We start from the raw sequence: 23,667 nt of genomic DNA, 5'->3' as shown, positions 1-23,667 counted from the left end.
TGCAGCCAGTAGGAAATTTACCATGTGGGCTGTGTGGCTGGCTAGCCATGTGTACACTGTATGTTACCCTATTAAAAATTGCATGCGATTCATTCTGTGTGTGTTCTGTGTGTGAATGCCAGAATTTAACGGGAGGAAAATGGTTCGCAATTTGAGTCATGGAATATTTTTCATGTTTATGTTGGACTAGCGAATTTGACCATTTCTGAAAAAGTTACTGGCCCAACAATAGTTTTTATTACTGTTTATGTCGGACCCATAAATCTTGCTATTTTTGGAAAAATTACTTGACCGACAATGATATTTTTTACTGGTCATGTCGGACCAGTAAATCTTGCTATTTCTGAAAATCTACCGGCCCGACAGTGATTTTTACCGGTCTGGGACCGTCGGACCGGCGCTAGTGTCGAGCCCTGGCTAATTAACTGAAAATAATCCATGGACCAATGTTTTTTTTTTAAATATCTGTACAATTTCTGAATACTATACTCTGAAGTCTGAAGTACTGCAAAGTATGGCAAATATGACCTCAATTGGTAGAGTGGTTTTGAATTTTTCCTCACATACATTGTAGATACAAAGACTTTGGTGTGTTTTGGGGATTTAAATAGCACACTTGCTCCAACAAAAGTGCTGATAGCTTGAAAACAAGCACACGAACCCTTGTTTTTTGAATGTTTACTCCGCTTTAATAAGTACACCTTCCTGTACAAGCTTGCAAATTTTTGTGAAAATGACATGGATTTTGAATAAAGTGCATTTATTGTTCTTCACAGATTTGCAATAGGAATTTCAACTTTTTTTCAATTGTTTTTTGTCATCTTTCACACCTTGTGGAAGGGCGAATGAATAGCAATATGAAGGAATTCTCCATCTTTAGTATATTTCTGAACTATATATGTAAGATTTGATGAAATTTACATGGATTTTGACTAAAAGTAATGGAGGTTTAACCTCCAAGTAGTGATCTTGTGGGGTCTAAAAATGCCAAATTCTTTTTAATGTGCAATCCTCTGGAATTTCCAGTTCGGTAAACTTCAAAGCTCAATAGCAAAACATCAAGCCCGTGTTATGTTTGTGCATATTTGAAATATTCAGGTGCGAAAGTAACTTTGTGTAAAATTTGATGGAATGACATGGATTTCATTTTAACTGTGGAACGTCCCTAATGTTTTGTAGATGGTGAATAGGGGTTATTTTTTGTTTTAAAGATGTTGATTTATCACATTTTTATTTGCATCTTGGATATCCCTTTTCCATAGTCTCCAATATTGACTTTTCAACTCCAGTGACTCTATATTTATAGACAGGTTTCACTTTAAATAATTGTTTTAATTATCCTGTTTTATTTTGCAGTTGAACAAATTCAGCATAAGCTGAAGTTAGGCACCAAGTTCACCAAGATCTCTCCTAACAGTACCAAGAAGCACAGCAGAAACTTCACACTGACTGATGATGCTTCTGCTCTTGTCTACACCCCGTCTAAGAAGGCATCACACAAAGCATCAGGTCAGTCTGTACTATCATTCTATAACAGGGACTGCAGAATGGTTTTGAAAGTGGGGTGGGGGGCCAGCAACAACAGACCCCCCCTCCCTTGGTTCCGCAGCCCCTTTATGATATATGATCTGGGGAGCGTTTCACGAAAGGACTTGTGGACATTTTATCCGACAAGTCCCATTTTATCCGACAGTTACCATAGTAACAGTGCTTCTCAGCCAATCAGAATCAAGGAAAGTTGTCAGATCTGACGACTTGTCAGACAAAAATGTTGATGAAACGCTCCCCTGATTGGCCTGCACATCAAATATCAAGTCAACACAAAAATAAGTTGATTGAGTAGGCCTACATGTATAGAGAAAAGTCAGACGAATATAATGCTGAAAAACAAATCAGTTGAAATCATAGGTAGGGTGCAAATAGGGAAATTTATGATGACACATACTATTTCTACATCATATCATAAAATATGAAATATTTCATTTTCCCCTTCTTTTGGTTGTACATGTGCATGTAGTTTAATAGACTCCACCTTAGAACTTGTGAAATCCTTATAAACTTACATTTTTAAAGCAGTATTCAATAAAGAGGATATTTGTATCCAAGAAATGAAAATATTTCATTTGCTCCATTACTCGATAGAGTCGATACCTAAGATATAGTGAGTGTGTGACATAGATATCAAAACCAATTTGCATATAAATGTTACGACTGTTTTGTGAAATTTAGGGTATTTTGAGATATATGTAGGCCTACAGTAGCCTATCCAACAGAAATGAGTAGCCTACACCCCATGAAAAAATGTGATAATTTCATTCTAACCCTGTTGGAATCATGTCAAAGTCAAACACAATGCTGTATTAGACATTGTTTGTATTTTGTTTGATATGAACTAGAGGCTTGAAATAATTACATGTACATCAACGAGTCTATTTCAGAAATATGGTAGATTAGATAATTGAGATAATGATTGTTTCAAAAGTGAGTACACTACTTCTGTGTATATACACCTGTATTTCTCCACTAAAATTTGATAAAATCAGGAGTAACATTTGTCATCACTTTAATTAAGATATATACATACATGTAGTATGTGTCATATCAGTAATATTCTAGGAAGAAAGTATGGGACATTTGTCATCACTTTAATTAAGATATACATACATGTACATGTAGTATGTGTCATATCAGTAATATTCTAGGAAGAAAGTATGGGTATTCTTTGAAAGCAAATGCGTATACAAGCAGACTGGGAGATATACATGTACTTTTATGTATCATGATGTTCACCTCAAGCACACCTCTTGTGTGGGCGCGTCGTGGTCTATCGGTTCTGACTCTCGCCTTTCAAACAGAGGGTCGTGGGTTCAAATCCTATCCATGGCGTGTTTTCCTTCAGCAAGAAATTTATCCACACTGTGCTGCACTCGACCTTGGTGAGGTAAATGGGTACCGGCAGGAAGTAATTCCTCAAAAAGCTGTGCGCACCAGAATCGGTAGACTAGCTTAGCCAGGGTAATATAGGAGCGCCTTGAACACCTAGCAAGGTGGATACATGTATGTGCGCTATGCAAGTCCTTTATTATTATTATTACTATTTATTGTTGTGAATGTAGGAACTCTGAACACGACTACATGTCCATCTAAGATGTCATCATAGAGAGTTAAAATGATATTCAAAGGTCTCTTTTCACCAGGAAAAACATACATGTACTGGAATTAATGCTTTAAATGTATGACCTTTAACAAGTGTTAATATGATCATATTTCAATGCAATATAAACCTGGTGTACTTTTTTTTGTTGCTACCATTTTTTCATATATTGACAGCATTCAGAAATTTCTATTTTATTGAAATTTTAGCATCTGAAAAACTACTTTATGCCTCTTTTAATGCAACAAAATGTCCAGTCAACATTTTCTGTGCTGATTAATATTCAAAACCACTCCAGCAATTGCTAACTTTTGCATGATAGTTTTGCAAACTATGTGATGTACATGTACTGTATGTGTACCTGGGAATAACAAAGCTAGACTCGACTCTAGACTCCTGCAGGAATAATTACGTTTGCATACATCATGTAATAGAGTCTGAACTTGCAGACTACTCTAAATTTTCTCTGTTGCCCCCTCATGATTTATTAATCAACTTGTTGACATTTTTCTTGTTCTAATCTCATTCTTGTATCCACTGAAATCTCCAAAAGCAATTAACAAGTCCCATTCCTGAGGGCACTGATCCCTCTCCACCCACACGTGTTGAATGGGCGTGTACACTCAAGGAAAACAAGTCCAATAGAATGATTATGGGCAGAAAATTATTATTTTTTTATCATAACAAGCCAAGCAGTACATGATTACTATTTTGCTTTAAATTATCAAAACTTGCTTCCAGCTGAAATAGCCAGGCTGCCTTTCATTGTCAAGTCATGAAAAGTTCATTCTTGAACATGTACAGTACATGTACATGTACACTGTCTGTAGGCCTACGTGTACACATTGTTCATACATAGATGTATGGTATGGAAATATAAAAAAGCACTTTGTTTTTCATTTCATTTTTTTAAGAATGAATGTAAAATTATAGGCCTACATGATAAATAGGCGTTTTATTCTAGTGTCAGTAACTACATGTTTGTACATGTACGGTACATGGACAGCAGTACAAAATACAGGGGCCTGTCCATTGTTGCTTTGTTTACATACATGTAGATTAATGTACTACAGTAAAAATGTACAGTAAAATACAGTAAGTTTAACATGTTGGAAGCAAGCAATACTTATCCCATTTATTCTCAACTACATGTCGAACAAGATGATTTCTGTCATTGGTGTCATTATGAACTATTGTCTGCTACCTTCTGGACTCAAACTATTGACATTATTGATTAGTGTAAATGATATTCATATATGGCATTGTCTGATTTACACAGGTCTGTACAAGTAATGCACATGTAGTGTATTCATACTTTAGTTTGAAACATTCATTTTTATTATCAGGTACATTCTACACATACTCACTTGCAGTTTCATTAGTCAAGAACTTACAAAATTAGAAAAAATTGAATTCTTAAATTTTGCTTATTTTGTAGGAGCACACCAGAATCTATAAAGAGAAATTTGATCACTCAGTTTTACTTATTTTTGCGAAATATTACTTTATAGTACTGCTTTTGGGCTGATCGTGCCCTTGTGTCATTTGTTTATTAAAAACCTGCAGGAAATCATGCAATGTTGAAGTGCTTGTAATAAACTCTCATATTATTCACATGTGGGCATTGTCGAGAAGGATGAAAATTTATTGCAAAATGCTGCACAGAGTTGCATGTGGTCATTTTTTTTTCTACTGGGAATCTTGCAAATCAATACCTTGTTTAAACTCCAGTCTCATAGTCCTGATCGTCTATTACTTTTTTTCAATATAGACAATACAATTGGTGAAGAACTTAAGATTTCTCACGTACTGATTTGTACTTGTCATATGTAGTACATGTAGTTAAATTAGAGACGAAATAGCATACATTGTAATTTGTATGTCTTTTCTTTTATACATGTAGGTATTATTTATATTTTCTATTTTTTTTGTCTTTCCGCCCTACAGTGTCCCTTTCAGAGATCCATGAGATACGAAGTGGACATGAGACAGACACATTCCGCATCTCAAAGAACAAAAGGAAATATGCCAAAGAACGTTGCTTTTCTCTCATCGTCGGCAAAGAGAATCACACCGTGAATCTTGTAGCGCCGAGTCAGGATGACGCTAGGACATGGGTCATGGGATTGCGATGGCTAAAGAAGAAGTCGCAGCATATCGACATCCACGCTAAACAGGCCGCGTATCCTTTTAAAGCCAACGTGGCACAGCCAATTGAAAAAGCACAGCACCAGCATAAAGTCCTAGGCCTATAATTTTCCTAGATATTTACCCAGGATGCAACAGTTTTATAATCTAGTATATGTCCACATCCACAAGAATGATGATTTTCCGCTCTTTTCATTTCACACACTATAATCTATATGCCAAGAAATGAATGTCTACCGTATGCTTCTAGGCATTCTTATTTTTCAATTAAAAAAATACATTTATACCGTAATTGTTTTATTGAATGGAATTATCAAGACTATCCTTATAGGTGTAACTTATGCACATGGGCATCAATTTGAAATACCCAGCAATATGTTGAAGATATTCCCTGTTCAGCTGTTGCAATGCCTTCCAATCATTTTCAGAGGTTTGAAGTCCTTCATTTTCCTTACCACAAATCCAGTTAGGTCACTATTCCTGGTACCTTTTACTCATTTCCTGGGCCCTGTGATATAAAACTTTTACTTTGATTTTTTGCATTTTAGGTTTCCATGGCAACTGTACGTTACAATCAGCCCAAGGTACCTGGCACTGAATTCAATTAATTTATAAAGGCTCAGGCTGATGAAGATGAAACTTCAGCTAAATTCAGGCTAATATTTGAGATGTCCAATTAACAAGCTATTTTCCAAGCTTATAAAAACTAGCTTTGTTTTATTGGTTGATTGATATGATTGCTCAATTGTCCAAATTTGTTGACTTAGCTCATTCAGAGCAATTGATCTGTTCATCCATGTTGATAAGTTGATTAAATGACCTGTCTATATACAAATTGATAAGATAAATAATCTAAATAGACATCATATTGCTCTTATGTACATGTAGGTAATACATCAAACAACCACACTAATGGAAGAAAAAATGACTTTTTATTAATTTGCTGAAATTATTTTGAACGTAGTATTAAACCAATGCCAATTTTCACAGCTTTGAACCGTATACTGTAGCAGAGATACACACATATCAACAGTCCATAATTTAAAGTGTTTTAATTACAAGATACATGTATGCAATGCCTTTAATATTATACAGTGTGTTCTGTTTTAAATCTCATGCATCATTTATTGTGGAAGTTAATTAATCCCGCCCATACTTTACATCGCATTGCAAGCTCTGTTTTGAAAAAGAAGAGAAAATAGAGCTGCAAATCCTTCCAACTCTGTTTTAAGAATTCACTCCTTGCAATGCCCTTGCCCTAGTTTTCCCCAGGCATACATACAATGGATAAACTCTTGAAAACAAGAGGAATTTATTTTCTTAGTTCACTATAGGTTTGTCTTCACCCAGTTGCAGGTCTATATAAACATGTGGATTGTTGACAAACAGGTTGAACAATCAATCGCTGTGCAATGAAAATTGAAAAGGTACAAAATAGAAATATGATATGTAAAGTAGATATTGACCATGTAGGCCATTATGTACATGTTTGTTGAGAAAAACTGTAAAGGGGGGGAGAGTGCCCATACATATTGATAAAAAAAATGCAATTATGATATGATTAGGTCACACTATAGCATTCCTCACTGCACAAAGATACCATATTACCTTTTTACTGGGAAGGAGAATGCATAGAATGAAATGGATGTATATATATAAAAATTTATATGAAATAACTTTTAACAAGCTAAAAAAAAATGTTTACATGAGCGAAGCCTTCTTCATTGTACAAGGGACCACAGTGCAATGATTTAATGTTGAATACAATTTAATTTCTTTCCAAACCTTCTCTGTACGTTAAGAGTTTGATCCCAGCCGCAATAAGCAGATAAAAGAAAGTTTTAGATGACTCAGATCTGGGGTGTGCTGAAATTTGTTGTCAGAACTCTGTTGCCATGACAACAAGGGGTGCGTATCTTTGCATGTTGAACCCGAGGGGAAATAGGGAGTTCCTCCTGATAGAGGCATGACCACAGAAAGAAGGTCTTTCGGTCAGTTCACACTCATGAAAATTAGTTCAATTCTTGTATGAAGGGACATTGAAATGTATGTGAATGTTTTCAGATATATATCTTGAATTATTAAGAATGGTTCACGGTTTTTTTTTTACAGAGAAAACTGTAAGAAAATGATTTGTACTTTTAATGAATGAAGTCTACATCCATGTATAGGTGACCAATCATTTGAATCGGCACACAACTAATTGAGTTCCTTGTAGAAAATGTTACAACAACAAAATGTTTACGTGAGTATTGGGTGTACATGTAGGTCTCACATGATTTATTATCTTTTTGCCATTGCTCAATGAACCATCACTAATCAAAATCTCATTCCAACATGCTCAGGATATGAATGAAAAATATTGTTTCATGTTATATTCCTTTTATAAATTCTTGAGCTAATGAGAACTGGGATTTGCTTGTACATGTAAGAAGGTATTTAGAGGGTATACAAGTTTTGAGAGGAAGCAAGGCAAATGTATCAAAAGAGGTTTAAGACCATATAAGGAAATGGGAGGCACAATCAATTGGGATAGGAAAAAGATATAAATTGCAAAGTGGGGGAGTACAAGTAAAAGGATCATTAAAGATAATAAACAGTAAATACAGTCATCCTTGCTATTTATTTTTTATTTTTATTTTTCCCTTTTTTAAGAATTACAAACAGATGTTCATAAAGGAAGAAAACAAAGATAGAGATAAAAGGAAAGGTTACTTCGTATTTCAAACACTTTAAAGTTTGCACGACAAAATAGGAATGAAGATGTACAGTAGACATCATCATCATTATTGTTTTACACTATGAGTGAATACTTTGTATTATTATTTTTTTTTTGGGGGGGGGGGTGCTACTGTAATCTTTTCTATCTGAATAGCCATCCTTGCTTGTTTCAATCAATTTTGAGCCTTATTTTTAAAGCTTTCTTTTATATAGTTTAATCAGTCAGTATTCACTAGAAATTATGGAATTGAATGTGATTTTTAAAAGGTAGAAAAGGAAAACCATGTTTAATAGTTAGTGGTGGTAATTTTATCTGACTGCTAAAAATCATGAATGCTTTTTGAGTAAGCAACCAGAGGACCAATGGCCTATTACCTCCTAGGGACCTTCTACCAGTGCATCAAATTTATTTTGAACCCAGGTTGCTGTTATTAAGAGCCCCCCCCCCCCCCCCCATTTTACCAACTAAAGCTACTGTGCCTCCTCTGCTTTGCTTCCTAGCTGAGCTACTATGCCTGCTGTGTACTGTACATGTATGTTGGCATGGTTGGAATAATAAATAATAATAAAGGAATTAAGACAGTATGCAACATGCATTAAGAAACACCTTCAAACTACCTAAGGATTAGCTGTTAAGGGATATAAATCAAATTTATTATGATATCATATTACTTTGCAATGGAGTATACATGTATGTATCATTGCATTTTTTGTAATTCTTTATGTACATGTATGTTTTAACTCAATGAAATGATAATCTCAAATCTTTGTTGATTTTTACAAATGAATGGTTTTGCATCATTCATTTCCTTCCTTTTTATATCAATACTAGCCTTTAAATATGAAAGTAATTAGTAGATATAAAGTAGTCCTAATTTCCTCAACAGATGTTATCAATCAAAACAACTAGCTTGTTTATTTTTCTGAGAGTATTGGAGTGCACTGTGGCATGAATTGTAGAGTTTAGCTCTTCAGGTTTTAATGGGTTGTTAGATAATAATTTTCAAAGAAAAGAAAACACACATTACAATTGGACAAATACAGAATATACCCAGCTCTGAGCTCTTTAATTGAAAATGTATTCATATTTCTCAGAGGGTAATTGTAGAGCTTGTAAAAAGCCTGTCTAAAGCTTTGGTAAAATATCAATGTGAATTCTCTGGTGATTTATATTCATCATTTCAAATACCAATATTACGAAAGTGTATATCATAGTAACTTTTTTCATCTGTTTATTCGTTTGGAAAAGTTCAGTTTAATTTAATGCTCCATCATAATAATGTTCTTATTTTGTTTTGTTGTTTAAAAAGAGAATTTGAAAATTTTACAAATTCAGTGATTATATATCAAGAAGATACAGACATATGGTGTTGCAAGTAAATATTTGCTATCAGTTGCAAGTATTCTGTTGCAGTTTTAAAATTGATACATTAATATTTTAGCTGTAGCAAATCAGATTACACTCCTTGTTTCAAGTAAATATTTGCTATCAGTTGCAAGTATTCTGTTGCAGTTTTAAAATTGATACATTAATATTTTAGCTGTAGCAAATCAGATTACACTCCTTGTTTCAAGGAACAGATTAGCATTCAATCATGGATTTGCAATTAATTGCAAGACATATGATTGATTTAGGGACCAAAAGAAGACTTGCAATTTAGATCGCAAGTTTCTTGCAACAGCCATATAGATCGCCTACATCCTGAAATCGTCAGCTTTTTCCATGCTTGATTAATGGGTTTATAAAGCAAAAAGATGCACATAACAGTTCTGTCACTGGCCAAAATATTTTTAAAGGAGAAATATATTGCTTATGTTATATATATGGCCTTAATATATATCAGTGCAAAGGTAATGATGTGGGTATTATCATTAGGTCATTTTATAACAAAAATAATACATAAGTTGGAAATTGCCAATTAAAAAGCGCTAAAATGCCTCTCCGAAATAGCCTCGCCTCTGTCTCTGAATGGAATTGAATTTGATGACGTGTATGATGGTACCATGCAGAGACGTGATTGTCTCTCCCACATCAAGGTCCACTTGTGTGCAAAACATATGGCGAATGCTAGTGAACGTGCGATTTCTCCACACTGTCAGCGAGTAGATCCTAGTTCGATCATATAATAAGACCATATTCATAATCAATATATTTCTCCTTTAATGTAAAATCACAAAAGTACATGTACATCCTCTGAAAACATGTTTATTTCATATCACACACACACCAATTTGTTCGTGCATAATGACAAGAAACTGATCATGTGAATATACAAAGAATTTCTATTAATTATTTGATCACATTTTCTTTGTCATCAATATCATAGAAAGAAGATAAATTCTAGCATTCCATACAAGTGTGGACTGAAATTCTTTTTTAGTCTAGAGTGAAACATTGGTTCAAATTATTTATCAGAATATTACATGGTAAGAATTGTGGGTATTCCTTAACGTTTGATCTGCCAATCATTCAGATGGATCATGGATGCCTTCAGACGAGCAGATGTTAATCAGGATGGAACCGTAGACCTTGACGAATCCGTCAAACTTCTCAAAACATTGAACATCAAGATTGAGAAGGCTCACGCCAAGAGATTATTCCAGGTATGATATGTTTAATGTTGTGCTTGCATAGCTAATTAATTACTTGAGCTATTAAAAATAATTTTGTTTTTGTTGCATGCTGTGTTTTAACATTATGAAGATTCCCCCGCTCGACTGTGTTTAATACATGTGAAGCATTGTATTTTTGTCTTGCCCACCGGAGGTGAAGACAAGATTGAGGGATCCAAATACTATTAAACTAATACAATATGAAAACAGATCATATTATGTTGGGGGCTGTCAAACCTCATATCTCAAAATTTGGACATTTTTAGGACAACTCAGAAAAGGTTAATATAATCTTATAAATATTTTAGAATTATGACAATGATATCAACCTTTATGTTGCCTGGAAACAGTCTCTTACGTGTTATTTCTGTAGAGAACTCTCTCACTCTTAAAGCAAGATAAGGTTTTAATGATTCTGAAATACATGTAGATTTTTCTGGGCAGTCAAAAAAAAAAAATTAGTTTGATTCAGTGTTTTAACAGCTCACTATATGTTACATCCACATCCAACTTCATGAAAACTGAATGTACTTCAATCAGGAAACCTACCGGTATATCCTGTACATTAGTTTGAAATGGAAATACTGTGCATTGTCTGTCAACCCACTCAGAAAATTAGTTTTTTGATGTGCTTACATGATACTGCTTTACAATAGCTTTGCCATTAGAGTATGTCATTTGTGTCATTCCACATGCTCTGATGATTGTAATCAGCCTTAAAATTAACATTTCCCAATCATTATACCCCTGCCAAACGGAAGTTTGAAGGGGGTGTATAGAAATGAGTGTACGGTCGGGCGGTCTGTCGGTCGGTCCGTTGCAAATATTGCACACCGAACTACTTCCTCAATTTTTAAATGATTCTCATGAAATTTGGAACACATTGGTCTTGGGGTAAAGATGTGGAAGACATATTTTTTGCATGTTTAGGAAATTGTGTTGCCATAGTAACTGTATATTATGGAAAAAATGAGGTAAAAATCTTGCGTTTCAAACTGCTTCCCCAATTTTTTACCAATTCTCATGAAATTTGGCGGACACATTGGTCTTTAGGTAAAGATGTGCAGGACATAGTTTTTGCATGTGTCAGAATTTGTGTTGCCATGGTAACAAAGTACTTATATGGTGAAAATGAGGTAAAAATCTTGCAATTCAAACTACTTCATCAGTTTTCAACTAATTCTCGTGAAATTTGGCTCAAACATTCGGTTGAGGTAAAGATGTGGGAAACACATTTTTTGTGTATGTACAGTATCAGAAATCGTGTTGCCGTTGTACATACATGTATAACAACATATTATATGGCAAAAATTTTCAAACTTCTTCCTCAATTTTTATGAAATTTGGAACACATGAAATTGGTCTTGGAGTAAAGATGTGCAAGACACATTTTTGCATGCTTTGGAAATCTGAATGTGTTTCAAATTGTTGTCATGGTAACAGCATATTATTGCCCAAAACCCTGGAAAACTTTTTTTTTACCGTTGCTCCTGAAATTTGACACAAACATTCATCTTGGGTAAGGACATGCAAGATTCACTTTTCAAGCGTGTTGGAAAATGGGTTGCCATGGTAACAACATAGGGTGGGGGTATTAAAACTCACCTTCAGTGATATTTCTAGTTTTGAGACAGTTTTTTCATATTTCAAATCTATAACTAAAGTTTGTTTATCTGTGAAATCTCATGGTCTATTAAAACAGTTGTCAAAATTTGTCATCTATTACTCACCACTCTCATTTCTTTGGAAATGGAGAGAAGCGGTTTCTATGGCCACTCAAATCCGGTAGTACTCTCTAGATTGGCTCCTTCTGTTGAAGTGGCCAAATTACAATTATTACATTTAATTTGGTTTGGGGTTATGTGCAGATAAAATAAAATATTTGGAAGGAGATGGGGGGTCTTTCGCTATGTAAAGTTGCAACCAATTAGTATTTATATCTAGTGATAAATATTTTTTATCTCCCTGTGAAACATTTTCCTAAACTCTTGATCATACAAACCTCTTTCTCATTCAAAATAAATGATAAATATATGCATTTATATTACACTCTGTATTAGTTTTGTTTTCATTGTGTATAATTTTTTTTATAGAATATATTGGTTCTCAATCAAAAAAGGGGAAGAAATCATTTCACCATTTCTGAATAATATTCTTTTTTTGTGTGTGAACAGACTAGGTAATTGTTGCATTTTTTGCGCTTGATGTGCAATGTACATGTAGATGTATCTCTGTCGCTATTTTCTGCTCTTGCTATTCACATTATCAGTGTGATTGTTGCTGCTTGTCTAATATTTTATTCTTGCATATATTTCCCCCTTGATTTTCAGATTACAGTAAGTACTTACATATTATGGTACTATTTTAAACTTACATGTAACTGTCCATTTCTACGGGTTTTATGATGAATTGATATTACTTATTGTGTTTACAGGAAAATGTGGTGTTTTGTGAATATACCTAATTCTAATTGTTTATTTGCTACATGTATATACACATTCTACTCTCCATTCTTTCTTGTTTAATGCTCCAAAAATTTGTTAGTTTTACTAGTTTCTTATCTTAATCAGGTAATATTGTAATTCTGTTTTTGTTCATTTGTTAACTTGACTATTTTCTTTTATTGATTTTTTCTTTAAAATAACATTCTATAATTTGTCAATTATATCAAATTGTGATTCTGTGGTGGGTAATATTTATACATATAGGTTCCTAGATTTTTTTATGATAATGATTTATTTAAATTTGTATCTGAAATGTACCCTCTGTACAAGAAAACATTTATTATGGAAGGGATAGATCAAATTTATATAAAGTATAATATATATACATACATGCATTCATGTACATCCTACAAAAGGGCGAAGTCTATGGATGGGTTTATTCCATCATAATACATATATAGAGGGCGTTAAGGCGCATTGCAAACATTGAAAAAAGACAAAGAAATTTGCCTTGAATGCAGATGTAGAAAGATAGATATATATATATATTTAAAAAAATTTTTTTTATTGAAGTAGCATTATTACCATTATGGAGACAGGACAGTCTGGGGCAGTTATTGTTTGCAAAATATATCAAGAATATTTTTTCTTAGCTTTCTTTTTTACTGTAATTATCACAAAGTATGGTAACATACAGTACACAATAAATGTATTGAGCATTAATAGAATTGTTGGCATTTCTTAGTTTTCTCTATAAATTGGCATAAGTACAAGGAGTGAGAATAGGAAATTAAATAATAAGAGTATCAGTCGCTCATGCCAAAACTTTCAAATTTCTAAATTGTCCAGAAATACTGATGTATTCCGCAATACAAATCACTGTCTAACTGCAGCTATGGCAAATAATTATTAAGTTTCATCATATTTTGGTTTGGTTTGGTTTTATTTTCACAATTATTTACACATATGAATGCATGAGTTCAATGTTAACAATCTGAAACCATTTTGATTGTACAGTATACATGTACAGATATTAAAATTTGAAACAAAGACATTAAATTAGACTCATTTTGGTTCAATTTGCAACTTCCTATTGTCTTTTCATAAGAAGTATGCAATTGTGAGTATGCAATTAAATCGCAGTGTGATGCTCTTACAATGTTGGGGAAATACTACATGTATGGCTTTCACATCCTATACCCATTTGACTCCTGGATGGAGAGAGGCAAACTGTGGCCTAGATTGATGCTTGCTAGAGATGCTTGTAATGTAGTGGGATTTGAACACATGAACCTCTGATCAGAAGGCTAGGTACATACAGTCAGACTCACTACACCATTGATGCTTGCGATAATGCAGTGTTAAAGGTGTATTTGCATCAATATGAAAGATGCTCTGTATTCCCAACCTTATTTCTTGAATTAAATATTATCAATATTGCTTGATTATCCTTTCCCCCATGTTTATTAAATCTGTAGGTCTTGTATGATGAAAGTGTCACAAAATATCGATATTGTATTTAATTTCTTATTTGCTATTTTAATAACTGGAATTCATGCCATACAAAGGCAACTCAACCAAAAAACGAAATGACTGACGTTACCATTGCATGAATTCATTGGAATTTACGCAAATGAGATGATAATGCATTTACCCAATATTAATTGAATAAGTTTGATTGTATTTCAGTTCGCCAATACAAAGGGGGCTACGACAAAGAAAGGAAAAGTAAGGACCGATGCTCTCAGTGAAAGTGAGTTTGTTGAATTCTATCGTGTCATCACACGCCGTCCAGACTTACAAGAGATCTTCAAAAAGTAAGTAATACATGTCATATGAAAGGTAAAGTAAACAAATTAAACATTCAGCATATTGAGAAAAGCAGCAATATATAAATAATTTTGAAAATGGGCACTAGCTTTTTTATCTTGCCACAAGTATCTTCAAGTATTTCATCTGTATTTTGAGGAGTTTGGAGGATAGGGCAAGCACAGCACTTTCTTACTTTCAGTTAATTTTCTGAGGGCCTCGCACATTGAATCATCACAAAAGTTCACACAAACTAGTAGCAAATATGCTATCGGAGGGGCTGTGCTGTGGAGGCAGTGGAGTGCAATATAGCCACGTTGGTTGGAGACTCACGCCTCTGAGCTCTCGCATGCAAATTGATATGTTTCATCTTGGGGGTCTTCAGAGTGTTGCTGAGTAGCTGCATGCTGAGCAGGTTTTGAGCGGAACTGAGTATCTTGAAATTAGAATCTGAAAAGGGGCATTGTCAAAGTGGCAAGTCCCTGTCATTAATCCAATGTATTGGATCCCCCACCCTCCCCTATACAGCATTACAGCTCATGATGAAAGATTTTCTTACATGTAATTAGTCAGAGGACAAATTAATATTCTTTAGTTTGAGAAGATTACAAGAACTTTGATTGCAAGCGGAATTTAAATTTAGAACATAAATTCCAGTTGTCGCAACAATCATAAGATCAACAGGACCAGAATCCAACTAAACAATCACCAAAGTGTTTATATGCTGGAATAAAGAATATGCCTAATGAGCATGGAAGAAAATGAGCAATTGCCGAGAAATATTAAGCATCATCGAAAATGACAGGTCTTCTCTTAGTAGTGAAATACATACATGTGCCTGTGTGTGCTTGTCTATGGACGTGTGGTTTTCAATGTTCTCCTTGATATATCAGTCTAAATCCCATTGATTCATAGCGTTGTATTAAGTAAACTGACAGAACTTACTAGAAAAGATATGGTGTGAAAACAGTTACAATAAAATTTTGTAGACTTTCTCTTAAAATTATCACTCAATGTGATGACTTATATATTAGAATTTAGATATTACACTTCAATAATAACGGCCCGCATTCTCAAAAGAGGTTTCTGTTGTATTTTTTTTTATATAACTACGCTTATTTCAATGTGTACGCTAATAAATCCAATTAAATGCGTGCTTTGCGAAAAGCACGGTATAAAAAGGGAAGCGCGATAATACAAGAAATCTGCATAAACCATGGTTTTGTACCATGGTACAATTGAAACCTCTTTTGAGAATACGGGCCAACTTGTTTATGTGATCCAGGCTGTATATGTACATTAAAAAGGGGGTTCATAAATAATTATGGCTTGTATGAGGTCTTACAGAGATGCTGGAAATGACTCATTGTGTGCGGTTTCATAATATGTAATATTAAAGCTGTGATCTCAAGCAAAGATGCATCCTTGAATGATCTTATCAGCACCAAATATTTGGGTTATTGTGTCATGTACAATTTATTACATTTTACATAGTGCACTGGATCAGGAGAAGAACATATTAAATGTTTTAGCCAGGTTTCGCCATAATAATAGTTCATTAATAGTCCATTAACATGTATTTGTGCTAGTTGCTTGATGCTATAAAGCTTCAGATTCAGTGTAATAATAGAAATTATTTATTGTTTATGACAGGTACATTTATGTAAACAAATTGTTTTTTATATTTATATTTTGCATGATGTAAAAACACATGATGCGGATTTCGAAATATCAAGATGGAAAAGAATTTACTCTTTTGAAAGCCTAGCTAATAATTAATTTAGAAACATCATCACTGAGTTTAATGATTAATATCGTGCATTGAAAAACATTTATTGGCATATTTTTGAGGAACTATGCATAAACCATTTTCCTCTTTATCTCTTGGGAGCTACATGTATGTTTGTTTCATGTTGTCATTATTAGCAAATCATCAAGGTGGGCACTAATTGTTCTGTAATCTCAATATTTGTGAAAACGTCATTATTACTTGGTTAATGATTACAATGGGTGAAGTGTTTGTAATTAGTTTAGTTGATAAACAATCTTGAAAGAGGAATAAAAGTTGCTGATACAGTAGAAGGGGGAAGCCAGTCAAAACATGATTTAAAAGAATAATACCACTTGATGTATTCTTTCGTGCATGCTCTAATACTAAATCTGAACTATTTAATTTTACATTTATGAATTCGACTATGGGGATTATTGCCCCAAAATGTTTTGTTGTTTGCAGACCAGTTTTATCATTTAATGTACAAAACTCAAATGAATTTTATGATTATAAAAATAATGCAATGAATATGAAAGCATATTGCCTGCATCATATGTACATACATGTACATTCTACGTGAGGGTTTTAGCTTTTGATGTGTTACAATGGCTAGATGGTCAGAAGTGTAATTTCTTTGCAATTGAAGTATGACTAGATGCTCAGTATTTCCAGGATGGGGGTGGGGCACTTAATATCATCGTACATTTGCACACCACAAGTATTAAAACACATCCAGATATTAAAAAACTATTTTCATTTTTTCAAATAGTATTCTATCATAGCCATAGGCCTAAATACAAATATTAAGTAACACAAATATCTGATCAATATCTTGACAGAAATTGCGAGAGAACATACATGTACTCTACATGTACTTCTGCACACCCCACTTTTTTCTGACATTTTTGACACCCCCACATATATATCACATCTTAATCAGAAAAAAGGTATACTGTACCCCTTTTAATTTTGTGTTGTTGTGGGGGGTGCATCATATACATTTTCTACTCATTGTACAGCTAGGTTCCACATAAATTCATTGAAGTTATATTGAAATTATTTTGAAAGGATGGTCATAAAGGATGACAAAAGCAACTCTATAATTATACATTGAACTATCGTATGTAGGCCTACAGTTTAGATAGCCGTTATGCTTTAGAGGTACATATATGTACAAGATAAAATTTGTTTATCTGACATTACAACAAATTTATACATGTTCTGCACAGTATATTTACAAAAGGGATACATGTACGTGTGGGTGCTCATGTATAAAATATCTTCATATTATTTGCATACTCTATTGTTCAATAATAGATCCTAGTATTTGTGGAATGGACTATTCTATCATGGAACTAGATGTAAACGTTGCTGTCACCAAGGAAATGACACAGTCATGAATTAAATACACCATTTACTGCTGTCACAATTTTATATTGCTACAATCCGTGTGTGGCTTGTGGGCGTCTATAGTAGGAGACTAAAGGACAGATATGACTGGAAGTGAGGAATGATAAAAGTTACACCCTAAAATGTAGTTAGTCAAGCAGGGGCGGGTGGGTACAAAAATTCCACACTGGACAAATAAAGGAATTTTGGTGAACTTTATCAATGATTCTCTGACTTCTCCTGTTTATAAGCAAGTCAACCAGAACCAGGGTAATGCATGAGTTTGTTTCATGAGTCATTACAAAAATTGATTTTCAAACTGTTACACCTTTCTGTCTTCGCTCCATATGTTTAGTCTTGCCTCTGTTGTTCACTTGAAATTTTTGTTCTGATTGGTACTTTCAATGATGAGTTTTAAAGCTGCAGTGAAAAATATCATGTTTGATATTTATTGAGGTCAAGTACAGTAGGCCTGTATGTCCCTTTGGTGAATGCAACGTTTCAAAATCATTTTTGAGCCAATCATTTTAGAAGAAGAATTTATTAAGAATGAGATCATATAATTACTGTTGATGTAAACCACAACAGAACAATCTATAATCATGATGATATGGACTTAAGAGATGAAATGCATGTTGGTATAATAGTCAGGATGGGATGATGATGTAACAGAAGAGGATTACCTAATCCATTCCCCTCTGAGTTCCAGGTGTATATGCAATGATGCACATGGTTGTAAGTTTCAGATTGTTGAGTTAAATACATGTAGCTTCGTTTAATCTCTGACCAGTTCAATCACAGAGAGGTAGGCTACATGTTTGGTGGTAATTGATAATCTAGCTTGATATGCCCCTGTGAATTAGATTGCATTTTGATGAGTGCTGGAAGAGCAGCAGGAAATAAAACTGACACAGATTTGATGGTCTTTTCTCCTTTTCACGGTCACCTGGTAGTACTAGTCTTTCATTCAGCTTGCGATGAATACATCTGTTCCCATCAGATGTGGTATTCTTACCATAGTATTTTGGGTCAATGGGGCCTTTTTACAGAAATGTACTTCTCACTGGATGTTTGTTATGCAATACATTGATCCTGGTGTAAATTATTCCAACTTGCCATATTTTACATCCTCGGAAAGCACTGGACCAGCTCTATACAGAATTCCCATCTTCACTTTCCTTTTTGTCTTTAATACCATTAACAATTTAACTCATGCACAGATGGTAACTTCTTTATGGTATATTTTTACATCCATATGGCAGGTTGTTATTTATAGACAGAAATTTGTCACTACATGTAGCTCCATGTTAAAATACTTTACTTGAAGTACAGGAATATCACTAGGGATTCACGATTTGATGACATAATGTGGAATTAGAAAGAAAGATATATGTTGGGGAAAAATTAGCTTATTTGAGATGAATTGCAATTACAAGTAAACTGTAAAAAACCATCCGGAAGAAGTTCAAATGAGAATGAATAGGAAGTCCACATTTGAATTAATGGCTTTCATCATTGTCACTGCATCTGGTATCAGAACAAATCCATTTCCACATAGAACGACTAGTACTAGAATTAAATTGAGTTTATTCATCACTGATAGGAATGTTGACAATTAAATGAAGATAAAATGTCATACAAAAATCAATACATCTGCAGACAAGAAAAGTTTAAATAGAAAGTTTATCCCACAAGATGCGTACTCATATGATATAGTAGATTTTAGGTACAAACCAAAGGAAATTTAGCTCAGGGTATTGGTAAATTCATCCATAAAATTCTGTCTTTCTCTTCATGGTTTTGCATAGAATTAATTGTGAAAATATATTTACAATTTTTCATGAGTTTAATTAATATTTTACAACCAAATTCATGGATATAAGAAGCTGTGTGTCCCTTTGATAGCAGTTGAGTCAGAGTGTGAAGAAAGCTCTTCATTTCCTGCAGCGCACCTCTGGCATTTAAATAATTTAGAGATTGTCAAGAAGTAATCTATGATTGACTGAGTGTGTGTGTGTGTGGGGGGGGGGGGTAATTTGATAATTTACTTTAATACTGTAATTGTGCTTCGAATGTCTTCACAATCTATTCATACATGTGAATAGTGCAGCAAGGGAAATATTATTGAGAAGTTAAACAGGGATGAAATTCATGTAGAAATCTCAATTAAATGCATACTCTTGTACCCAGTTTAGACCTCTCTCTCTCTCTCTCTCTCTTGTGTCACACTAGACAATCGTACGGTGAACATAGCATGAAATTCCTTATCAAAAATAGAGGGCCCATTGAGATCATCTGCGGTAATCCCAATGTACATCGTCTCCCTTTGGACTCGCAAATTGTGTTGTCATGGCAAAATATCAATCAAGGGAGAAAGCGTGCGCTGCACAACAATCGAGGCCATGCTCTCAGATAAAAGACTTCCGTTTTCTCTGCCGAGTTTATGCCAAGACCGTTTAGATCTACTGTCCAACAGTGGATCCCACCGTGTGATCTCGCGATCGTGCTCAACTGTCTATGGTGTATTTTCCCTCGTGATTACCTCAGATTCGTGCTTTGTCCTTTGTGCCGAGACCGTTTAGATGGATCCAATGACTCGTCTACATAAACTGCGGAGGCACTCCAGATTTTTGGCAGATGTGAACGGGGCATTTGAAAATAATTTTGATTGAAAAGCATTTCTATAGTCAGATACATGTAATGTACATGTAGTTGGTTGCTTCTGTGTGGGTGGGGGGAAGGAAGTGGAAGTTTGTTGGGAGGATCCTTTCACTCTGCATCCTCACATGTAACTTCTTCATAGCGACTCCATATAGATAGTGACTGATATTCCCCAGTTGCAATTTTAAAGATGGGTGACCCCTTTGATTTCAGTTTTATTAACTTTAGTAGTCATAGTGAAAGTACTTTTATGAAAATGCCTTTAGAGTCAATGTTAAATGTTAAATTCATCATTATGATTTAGTAGTCTATATATTTTTTACTTGAAAAGTAATACATATACTTGATTCTACTTGTTGTACAGGTATTCTGGTGATGATGATTATTGGACACCAGAGGAGTTTGCTGAGTTCATGCATGAAGAACAGAAGGTGAGGTGTCTTCCAATACACAAACAAATAAAAAGAAAAAGTGTTAGGGCATTAACCCCCGCTATTAAAGCAAATAGTACAGGGTTGAGAAAGACGGTCTGAAACAAAAAGGATAGTCTAGGGTAAGGATAGTATGGGGTTAAGGAAATGCAGTGTGAAAAGCATATTATTTGCCAGGCATGGATCATGCAGTATAATTGCAGATGCAGTTTTTAACCTGTTGCACATTGTAGGCAGGTAATAGCAAAAGTGGCCAGAAAGTCACATAAGCTCCGCCTCAAACACGTCCTAGAGTCCAAGACATGTTAAAAAAATCCCTACTTTGCTTAAGGACACTGGTTCCACAAATAACATAAAAATCTTAATTTGAGTGATGTTTCATTAGAATCATGATTCAATGATGATTTTTCTCTTTGTTTTTATAATTCCGCATGCATTTAACAGACGAAATGCATTCATTGAAATGTTAGTACATTCTAATATCAGAATATATCCACCAATATATAATCCTCATCTACATGTTTACCTCTTTTCAACCACCAAACACAAGGAGATTGAAGCATGAGTAATGAGTGACACGCTCCATTCATGTGGAACTCCTATTAAAAATTTTCTCTCATTCATCACTCATTGCTGGACATGTCGTCAATTAAATTCCATTTCCCTCCATGAATTTGACCGGGGCTTTTGTACATGCAGAATGGCATAAAGGTGGAAGAGAAGAGCATGGAAATGGGTCAGCAAATAAAAGATTTCACTTCATTAGAACTTAACCCAATAAATATGCATTAAAACTAGTTTTTAAAGGTCACATGCCATCTCTCCTCATTGTTGGGAATGTTTCTCATTGCATGCACCATAGCTTACCATTAATATCATTTTCTATATTATATTTTTTTACCTTTCGATTCAAACCTCTGAATTATGTCACTAAACTGAAGATCTGAGTAATATATCAGCCTTGTCCGCACATATACATGTACATTACATGTACCTAATAATGATAATATGGTCCATTTATATCGTGCAGTTATCGTATACACTCTACTGCTCGTGATATTTAGTATCATATTATTACCCCGGCTGTGGCTGAGCCGCCATATAGGTACTTTCGATCAAAGAATGAATCCTACCTGGTACCATTTCACCTCACCTCACCTGGGTTGAGTTCAGCTCAATATGGTTTAATTTCTTGCTGAAGGAAAATGTGCTATGGCTGGGATTGAGACCCACCCATCAATTTTACTTCATCAATTTTAATTCATCCATTGTCTTCCATTTGTTGTATGGATTTTTTTAATGAAAATAACGTTAAAGTCATGAAATTAGCATGGTAATCTGTTTGATAGCATTTAAAGATGTGTTGGTATTCCCCAGTGGAACCATGGTGCAATAAGAAAATAAATTACTGGTATTATTGTAAATGTTAAAGAACAGTTTGTCTAGAAAAATTGAATATCGCCCTTAAAGGAGAATGAAACTCTTGGAGCAAGTTAGCTTTTGTGAAAGCAGAAAAATCAAAGAATAAGATCAACAAAAGTTTGAGTAAAATAGGACTAGCAATAGAAGAGTTATGAGCATTTGAATGTCGAGATCAATAATGCTATGGAGATCCTCCCATTGGCAATGCGACCAAGATCTATGATGTCACAGATGAACAACTCTCCCCTTTTGGACGCTGAAAATATACCCCAAAACATCTCTTTTTGCTCATTCTAATCATATGACAAACGATTCATCAATGATATAATGTTGTGAAACCTCTGTACTTGTCCTCTCATAAAGAGAACACCTCACCTTGTGATAGACTCTATAAAAGTGAGAATATAAGTGAAATAAGTACTAAAGGAATGAGGGAGTTTTACGTGTGTGACATCACAGATCTTGGTCGCATTGCCAATGAGAGGATCTACATGGCATTAGTGATCTCAATATTCAAATGCTCATAACTTTCTTATTATTCATTCAATCTTCCTCAAACTTTCAACAATATGTTTCTTTGATTTTTCTCTTTGATATGGATTCAGCTGGTTTCAAGGGTTTCATTCTCCTTTAAAATAAAACATGTACACCTAAAGCTATATTGGCTACATACACAGACCAATTTTACCAGTGAGGTTGTTCTCCCACCATTTGTCATAAATCCCATATTAAATCTTGTTTGCATAAAGAATGCAATATCATATCATGCCCCATCTACTGGTCACTGGTCATTTACATTACGCCTAATCAATATTTATTCTTCATCAGTACAATACTGTATTGACCTACCCTCACTGGATGAACAATATATATCTAAACTTACAACCTGGTTGCCTATAAAGGTGACTGAAATGTACTGACGGTTATTTTGCTTCAGACTTGAGGGCTTCAAATCATCTAGTGTACACCAGTATTGTTTTCAGTCTCTACAATGCTTGACATGTTATTTACAGGTGTAACGGCCATGGAGCATGTTTCATTATGAGAAACAATCATTGTCTGCAATTAATTGAAAATTTTTATACATGGTTTGCCCACAAAGTC

General features: G+C 34.2%; 1 protein-coding gene across 2 annotated transcripts in view; it reads left to right on the top strand.

Annotated features, from left to right (window-relative positions):
- The window catches only part of LOC129259276 (1-phosphatidylinositol 4,5-bisphosphate phosphodiesterase delta-4-like), a 56,894-nt gene that overhangs the window by 7,097 nt on the left and 26,130 nt on the right, over positions 1 to 23,667 (top strand). For both annotated transcript variants that reach the window (XM_064097926.1, XM_064097923.1), the window contains exons 2-6: positions 1,357 to 1,509; positions 5,102 to 5,336; positions 10,498 to 10,627; positions 14,770 to 14,897; positions 21,075 to 21,141. In XM_064097926.1, the coding sequence (XP_063953996.1) occupies positions 1,357 to 1,509; positions 5,102 to 5,336; positions 10,498 to 10,627; positions 14,770 to 14,897; positions 21,075 to 21,141 (713 nt within the window). The remainder of the gene's footprint in view (positions 1 to 1,356; positions 1,510 to 5,101; positions 5,337 to 10,497; positions 10,628 to 14,769; positions 14,898 to 21,074; positions 21,142 to 23,667) is intronic.

The sequence above is a fragment of the Lytechinus pictus genome, chromosome 1 (assembly GCF_037042905.1).
Source record: "Lytechinus pictus isolate F3 Inbred chromosome 1, Lp3.0, whole genome shotgun sequence".
NCBI lineage: Eukaryota > Metazoa > Echinodermata > Echinoidea > Temnopleuroida > Toxopneustidae > Lytechinus > Lytechinus pictus.
Note: the sequence above shows the minus strand (reverse complement) of the source record. Positions and strands in the feature narration are given on the sequence as shown.